This window comes from Priapulus caudatus, unplaced genomic scaffold (genome assembly GCF_000485595.1).
Source record: "Priapulus caudatus unplaced genomic scaffold, Priapulus_caudatus-5.0.1 Scaffold2206, whole genome shotgun sequence".
NCBI classification, from domain to species: Eukaryota; Metazoa; Priapulida; class Priapulimorpha; order Priapulimorphida; family Priapulidae; genus Priapulus; species Priapulus caudatus.
The window spans coordinates 4369-12775 of record NW_014579267.1 but is presented as its reverse complement, the minus strand read 5'-3'; the positions used below and the strand labels follow the sequence as shown (position 1 = coordinate 12775).

The following is an 8407-nucleotide window of genomic DNA, read 5'->3' as shown; positions in this document are numbered from 1 at the left end:
CAAAAAAGTTTTTTCAACACGCCTCGTCCAGACCATGTCCTCAGAACAATGTCTAAATAATCTGCCCGTAGCCCACATGACCTTTGGACCTAGTGACCTCCACATTCCGGCACAGATGATGGCTTTTCCTACCATGATGCTATACACCGACTTATCACGAGCCTAGGTCAAGCCGCTTTAGATTTGTGCCGCAATTCTGCATTTCCTCCCTATACCTTAAGTTCAAGGAGGGAATGTTCCCCCTTCTTTTACACCTCTTGACCTTTGACCTTTGACCCCCAGCTTCGACATCCCAACTCGTTTTCGGATTACCCCCCCCCGTCCCGACTTTCGAATCCGTACGTCGAGCCGTTTAGATTTGTGCCCAACTCTTGACGCGCGGACGCACGGCCGGACGGACGCACGCTCATGCGATTCTACAAGCTGCATCTGACTATGTCAGATGAGCTAATAAAGTGATAGTGAATAGTACAAATATTCACTACCAAAGTTTTAACGTTTATTTACTATATTGCCTAATAATTCTACTTAAAAATGGTATACAAATGAAGGTGATGTAGTTTATTAACTAGGTTATTTGCATGCAGTAACACACTAACCCACATACGCTCAGTGACAAACGAAAATACGATGGCAGAATTCCGCGTTTTGATGTAGCAGGTGCGCGCAACATGTGTCACTGTCAGTGGTAGACGTGTGCAGAGATGATGTCTTGTACTAGCTAAGTATAAAACTGTCCAAGTTTTTGATCAACATTGTGGTAAAGTGTTAAAATCGGTGGGTCATATCTATTTATTAATTTATTAATATAAAGAAGGTACAACATATAAAGGATGTATCAAAAGGTCTACATTTCATTCATTTAAATGCTCGCAGTATCCTTCCTAAAATAGAAGAATTTAGATATATTGCTATGCAAGCTAGGATTGCAGTGATTGCGGTATCCGAGTCCTGGCTAGATGATTCAGTTGATGACTCTGAAATTAAAATTGAAAATTACAGTGTAGAAAGGCGGGATAGAGATAGATCAGGTGGTGGGGTGTGTATTTTCATCAGGAATGATTTAGCATATAACATATGAACTGATATGGATAAATTGGGGCTAGAAGCTATGGGTTGATATCTTACTACAAGATAAAAACCAATATTGACCGGAGTATCAGGGTTTTCATTATCTTTTATAGTAACAGGCCGAAATGCTTTTGCAACAGGCCGTGGCGGTGTGTGTGTGTGTGTGTTGGGGGGGGGGGGGGTAATATTATATATATAAGTGTCAGTGTGCAGCACTGCAGCGTCAGCAATGGCGCTTGGCAGCAGCCAGTGTTTGTTGTAGATCACTAGATGAGCATTTGGATGGCATTTACAGGAAATTTGTCGGCAATAATAGCTAGGTGATAGAGAGTATAGATATTAGAAACATTATGTCATTAAGACTTTGGTAGTAAATAGATTTCGTATTTATTTAGCATTATATTTTATTGAAACGCTTCAAGTGCCTGTGATTTTCAACATACCCCGTAGTTTAATTAGTTTGTGCTATAGCCCTGTGACGGAGCGAATGGGTGGTGTCTGGACCTCCGTTCTTGAGCTAACGACGGACTACCGGACTACTGACTAGTTATGTTCAATATAAATGTGCGAATGAGACTGTGTGACTGTGTGAGCACTAGCTCCAAGAAACGGTCTTTTAGGGTTAGGAGACCGTTTCAATGTGTATATTGACGTTAGTCACACAGCCTGGTCGGGTTATGTGAGCACCACATGTCATTTGACATTTCTGCTTGCTACTAATAAATTATTTTCTCACCTGCTATGGTTTTCTGTGCCAGAGCAAGCATCCACCTGTCATTGGGAATTGACCCAGCAACGTTATAGCCTTACAATAAACGTATGGGATAACTCTAGAACAAAAATCTGTCATAGGATGTAGAATATAAAACATCAATCTCTCAACTTCTCATGATTAGCGACGTTCTTGTGGTTATAGTCACCTCCCCCTAACCCTGAGCCCCAGCGTGAGATTGCGAGATTTTTGGAAACATCCGGGTATTTCTCTTCTAAAGGTGGCGTCCATATAGGTATTTGCGTTTCACCATGACTTGTCGAAAATAATCCAATAGGATCCGAGTAATGTTTCGCAATTCTGGTCAGTTTTGTAGTAAATTGAATATAAAATTTGTTAACATCTATTCCTACTCATTCACGGTCTTTCTATCCACGCTTGTAGGTCTCCGTCTACGGACTCAAGATGGGTCGTCGACCAGCTAGGTGGTAAGTACCATACAGTTTGATATGTAGAATCCTAGCCGGAATTCGCGAGTAATATTGTTGTCTTACTGCAAACTTGGTATTAGTCAATTTGTGTATGCTAACCCGTAACCGTATCAAAACTCACGTATGTTTGGAGCAATGTTTACGCGTCATATCGTGTGGAGGGCACGAATACGGAATAGTGTTGCAATAAGTGAATAACCAATGGGGCAATAAACTTGCCGGTACCCAAATGTCCGATTTTTGCACAAGGGAGACATTACTCCCTGCACTGGCCATATGAAATCGCCTCGCGTTAACCTGCGAGAGGTGATGTTTTTTTTAAATTAAATGTATTAGTGTTAATTTAGGGTTAGGGTTAGGATTATCGTTAGGGTTAGGGTTAGGGTTAGTCAGAAACGGAGTCGAGGTTGGGAGTAATGTCTGCCCGGCGACCAACCTCAAATGTCCAAAAATTTTGTATTCGTAAAATAAAGTGGTCCGCAAAATGGGCCAAACTACGTCCACAAAGTGTGGTATCATGTATGTATAGCATGAGTACGGGGTATTGTGTAACGTAGATTCGTAAGAGATTGCACTTGGTGGTAAGCAATGCGAAATTGAGTTATAAACGACTCTTACTCTTAGTCTTAGTGAATCGACTGTTGTCCAGTTCTATGGCAATCATTTGAACGTTCCTGTGTAAGACATTTGTGTGGCTTGACGTGTGACAGTGACAAGCCACAATGATAATCACAGGAATAGCAAACGTGAGGGGTAAACGTCCTGAATCTGAATTACTAGATTACACAGGCCCGTTACCTTCAAACAGCAGTTTAGCTGCAATTGTGTAAACAAAACGTTTTAGATAGGAAGGAGATCTTATTCCATTTAGTAATAATGTTGGCACAATTTCCTTTTTCAGTTACCGGTACTGCAAAAATAAACCGTACCCAAAGTCCAGGTTCTGCAGAGGTGTTCCAGGTAAGTACATAGCAAACTGTTAAGATTACAGGCAGTTATAGTTGTGAAGATGAATGAAGTGTGTTAAAACTATATTTTCCATGTGTTTTTTGAAAACTAGAACAGCAACAACATTTATTCTGTAATTAATAATCTTCATTTCTGCGTCTAGTTTACTGCCTCAGTGTTAGCGAACTTTTCCATCCTTGATTGTTTCACTGTCAAATGAGGCATACATAAAACATCCATTTTTAAGCTTCCGTACTTGTGTGCGGTTTGCTTGGCTGCATGAAGCTTTTCGGAAACATTCTATTTACAGAAAATGTTATTGCTACTTTGATAGCAGTTTTGGCCATTAGCAGGGCATGTCTGATACCACAAAATTCTCATGTCCTATACGTATTTCAGACTCAAAGATCCGTATCTTTGATTTGGGACGCAAGAAGGCTGATGTGAATGATTTCCCAATGTGTATTCACTTGGTGTCCAATGAGTATGAACAGCTGTCAGCTGAAGCACTAGAGGCAGGCCGAATTTGCGCTAACAAATACTTGGTAAGTAACACAATGGAAATTCTAATTGCTAAAGTAATGGTTCTTTGATGATGCATGTTATAGAATATTTACAGGCTAAATTTGTTTAGAATTGTGATATTGATTTCAGTAATGTTTAAATATTACTTAATTGAAAGCGATTATTGCGAGAATTTTCCAGTATTTTCACGACTTTCATGACATCTACCGTTATTGCTTGAGTAACAGCAATTGTCTAGAGTAACAATAAAATGTCTTAGAACCTTCGTATTCACCAATAACTGCCAGTTTCGAACTACTGGTTTCGAACTAGTTTCGTAAACATTCGTTTTCTGTTATCTTGAACTTGGCAGAAGTGTGGATTAGCTTGTGGCGCCACCGCTTATCTGCCCTAGACAAAGCATGGCTCTCTCAAATCATGCACTTGTTTTCAATTAATCACCGACACCAATACAAGTTTACCAATTCTGCCATTAGGCATTGTCGCGACACGATAAAATGCATTGCTGTTACGATGTGTTCATATCCAATTTTCTATGCTATAACTGCATAAAATCTTAGTATTTTTAATGTTGGTGTAATCAGTGATATTTTTGCTGTCAGGTGAGACTATATTCAGCTCTATTTAGTTTTTCTGAGCAGAAATCTCGCAATAGTCATTTTAAAGTGATGATTTCAAATTTTTTACCAGTTTATATTTTTTTACTATTACAATAGTTACTGGTATTGCTTGCATAATAACAAGTGTCTGCAGTAAGGCTATCATGTCTCAGAACACTTCTACCTTATTACGTTCACCAAAATATGCAGCGATTAAAATTACCTTGTTGCTTGATGTGGTTACGTGATGATTCCACATGTTTCTTGCGAGACCCTGCCCCTGCACTTTGTTAATGGTAACTTGCATTAAGTAATAGAGACACAGTGCATGTCTAGAACCACTACATCACTCAGCGGGATGCACGCTTGTTTGGTGGTTACCAATTTCAAGAGGATTGTCGCAATACAAAAGAATGTGGCTGCATTATTTGGCATTTTATATACCGTAACAGCACAGATCCATATTAATTTTTATACTGGAGTAATCTGTAATATATTTGCTGATAAGTTGGACCTAATTTTCTACATTATTTTATTTGTCGATATATTTGAGATAATAATTATGAGTGGTGGTGGTACACATTACAGTGTTATATGTCATTTGTATTGTTATGTATACTGTATTTTCTTAAAGAATGTCATTTCTTTTTGTCTTTAAGGTGAAGTTTTGTGGCAAGGATTGCTTCCATATTCGTATGAGGGTTCACCCATTTCATGTTGTGCGCATTAACAAAATGTTATCATGTGCTGGAGCTGATAGGTAATTAAAAAAACTAATATAATTACAAATGTATTTTTTTTAAACTTTAAGGCCTTATAACATATTCCCATGACTTTATTCATGCAGGTTTGGTTGAGAGAAAATTGGCATGTAATTCCAACACTGAATTTTCAAGGTTAGCCTAATATGACTGCATGAGATATGCTTTGGAGAAGGCACTCATCTGTTTAATAATAGTATTTTTGTGGTAAATATGCTGTGATATTTAATGTGATTTGTAAGTAAGGCATGTGTTGCAATTTCCTGTGTAAGACATTTGTGTGGTTTGACTTGTGCCAGTGCTAAGCCACAATGATAATCACAGGAATAGTAAACGTGAGGGGTAAACGTCCTGAATCTGAATTACTAGATTGCACAGGCCCGTTACCTTCAAATACACAACGTGATTTTAGAGATGGAGCTACTAAGAACCCGAGAAGAAATCAATATTGAAGATAAAGTCGGGCACATTTGTTCCTATTCAGGCTCCAGACTGGAATGCGCGGCGCTTTTGGCAAGCCACTAGGTTTGGTTGCACGTGTCAACATTGGGCAGCCAATTATGTCTGTGCGTGTGAAGGAGCAACACAAGGCTCAGGTCATAGAAGCTCTGAGAAGAGCTAAATTCAAGTATCCAGGCTGCCAGAAAGTAAGTTCCAGAGTAGCATTAATACCAGAAGGTATATAATCTGTCAATAAGGCACACCGAGAAGTGCAATCAGGGTTGAGGTGGAGTGGGCAACAAGTTGTCGTCTTTTCTAATTGTTTAAAGCACAGCGAACATTTATCATTTGATCAAATCGTTGCCATTAATTAAGTGTGCATCATTGTAATCAGTCAAACCTATTTACAAAGTTGTGCTGGTACATTATTAATTAATTAGAATGCATGTAACCCGATTTGCAAAGTATGATTGGGCTAGCTGCACAGTGATGTTAACAATGGCAGCACTGGCCATACACAAGCTTTGGTAACGCTTGCTCTCACGTTAAACAACGGCTGCTGCGACAACAATACTCGTGTCTTTGAAGCTGTGAACTAAGGATGTGGAAGTGATCAGTACACGAGTAGCGATTAATCGTCAGTTATCAACTAACAAGACGCTCATTGGTGCATTCTCATTCGGGAGTGCTATTTATTATATATACTATAGATATTGTGAGATGGCTCTTGATGCATTAACATGTCGTTATGATTGTAATTTTTACAGATCTATCTTTCAAAGAAGTGGGGCTTCACCAAATGGGATGCTGAAGACTACAAGCAGATGCGGGATGACGGTCGTGTTGCTTCGGATGGTGTTGTTGCGAAATATTTCAGTGATCATGGTCCATTAGCAGCATGGAAACATAGAACAGCAGCAGCAGCCAAGTAACTGTACTGAAAATGGTTATGGCGGACATGGTTTAATAAATCAAGTGAAGTGAACGAGATACGTTTGTACAAATTTGTTATTGTTAAAATGTTTTTGTGGTTTTACTCGAACAAGCCTTGTTCTTGGCCGGTAACAGTTCAGTATGATGATACTCCTCATATCACCTCCTTCATTCACTCCTCGTATGACAATCGTGAGAGTCGAGTTTTGGTCAGTGTCAAAAGCTACCACTTGTTGCTGTTTACTAATTATGCATAGCAGAATGACTAATCCTTAGCTCAATTTTTAATTAAATTACAGTATTTAAATCGACTACAGATCGACCTTACTAATCGAGAAGGCTTGCGACCAAGATCAAATGAACGATTGGAAGCCTAGGTTAAAGGGGCAAATAGTACACCTACTACATTACGAACATCAATACAAGTGCCGCGGAGCGACAGCGCTCATCTAACAACTACTGCGGTGACTCTGTGGTAGAGTGGTGGGATTCTAGTAAACCCTGTGAGTCCCAAATGTGTTCACATACACGCCGAAACAGTGGAATGCACAGGGATGGTATCAGGAACACCTCTAAGGAATGTTGATTTTGGGATCGTTATAAATAGTTGCCACGAGATGGCGCGTACTTGTTAATTCTTCAGATTAATAATGGAACTACCATGCATGACTATTAGCTAACACTATTTGCAAACAGAATAGGTAAGGCACTCATTCGCATTTACCTACGCAGCCTACAGGCTGGCAATAGAGAGCTGGGCAGCCTTACGCAATTAACGCGGCGAAGAAACTACACAGTACCACCGAACACATGCACTGGCAGTAGCCACTGGCAGTGGCATAAGCGGTAACATGTAACTACTGACAGTACAGAATTCCATAGAAATTATACGATTTAAGGAGCATAAACGCTTCTTCAACGCAAATTTAGACTTTTGAAATTTCACTGTGACATTGTAGCTCTCATACATCCAGGCATGGTATAGATTCTACTAGCAAACTGGCATCAAATTCTTTCTACAGATCAGTCAACAAATCCATTGTTTACACCTCTCTCTTTGAGGGTCAAAAGTTAATCTGACACTTACTCTTCGCATGTCACAGAAAGATTTCATGGTCCTTTCATAATGGCCATAAAAATGCTAGTCACGCGCTGAAACAAAAAGTTTTCGGCAATTGCTCGTCAGACGGGCAATGTCCTCAAGAAACATGTCTAAAATCTGCCCTGTGGCCCATTGACCTTTGACGCTGTGACCTCCAATTTTGCGGCACAGTATGGCTTATTCCTAGTCATGATGCTATACACCAACTATCACGAGCTAGTCGAGCCATTTAGATTTGTGCCGCAGATTCTGCATTCTCCTAATACAAATTTCCCCTTCCCACTTTTTCTCCTAAAAGTTAAGGAGTGAATGTTCCCCCTTCTTTTACACCTCTTGACCTTTGACCTTTGACCCCCCAGCTTCGACATCCCAACCTCGTTTTGACGATCCCCCCCCCCCAATGTGCCGAATATCGTGACCGTACGTCGAGCGGTTAAGATTTGTGCCCAACTGTTGACAGACAGACGGACGGACGGACGGACAATCATGCGATTCTACAAGCTGCATCTGACTATGTCAGATGAGCTAATAACTAATGTACACATAACCTAGGACAGTGCCAAACTCAATTGCGCACCTTTATAGTACAACGACAACAAGTGCTGCAGTGCGACAGGGCTCATGTGGTGTCTGGTGTTCTGCTGATAAATTCATTTGTGCATAGCAAGACGTCTTGTACATAAGTCGTCTTTATTCTTGTTTGACTTTCGTAGCCAATTGGAACAAATATATCAGCTACACTTTCACACCCACCTAATATCTATGCATTGCAGACACACGTGCATTGCAGGTTGGCAGGCAACAATTATGATTAGAAGCGTGCC

At 40.1% G+C, this 8407-nt stretch overlaps 2 protein-coding genes across 2 annotated transcripts in view; one reads left to right on the top strand and one right to left on the bottom strand.

Moving 5' to 3' along the window:
* The window catches only part of LOC106818390 (sorting nexin-29-like), a 19645-nt gene extending 17668 nt beyond the window's left edge, over positions 1 to 1977 (bottom strand). The window contains exon 1 of the mRNA XM_014823102.1: positions 1808 to 1977. Coding sequence (XP_014678588.1) covers positions 1808 to 1838 — 31 coding nt within the window. The 5' untranslated portion in view covers positions 1839 to 1977. The remainder of the gene's footprint in view (positions 1 to 1807) is intronic.
* A 41-nt stretch (positions 1978 to 2018) lies between these two features.
* On the top strand, positions 2019 to 6552 carry LOC106818391 (60S ribosomal protein L10-like). Its single transcript, XM_014823104.1, has 7 exons — positions 2019 to 2078; positions 2228 to 2271; positions 3176 to 3234; positions 3622 to 3767; positions 5006 to 5106; positions 5592 to 5754; positions 6316 to 6552. The coding sequence occupies exons 2-7, from the start codon at positions 2249 to 2251 to the stop codon at positions 6478 to 6480; spliced, it is 657 nt and encodes a 218-aa protein (XP_014678590.1). The 5' UTR covers positions 2019 to 2078; positions 2228 to 2248; the 3' UTR covers positions 6481 to 6552.
* Positions 6553 to 8407: the final 1855 nt, after the last annotated feature.

Excerpts from the sequence above, each read along its gene's own strand:
- LOC106818391 (XM_014823104.1), top strand. The coding sequence starts at position 2,249 with ATGGGTCGTCGACCAGCTAGGTG. Across the intron at positions 2,272-3,175 it reads GGTCGTCGACCAGCTAGGTG|TTACCGGTACTGCAAAAATA; the intron begins GTAAGTACCATA and ends TTCCTTTTTCAG. Across the intron at positions 3,768-5,005 it reads TTTGCGCTAACAAATACTTG|GTGAAGTTTTGTGGCAAGGA; the intron begins GTAAGTAACACA and ends TTTGTCTTTAAG.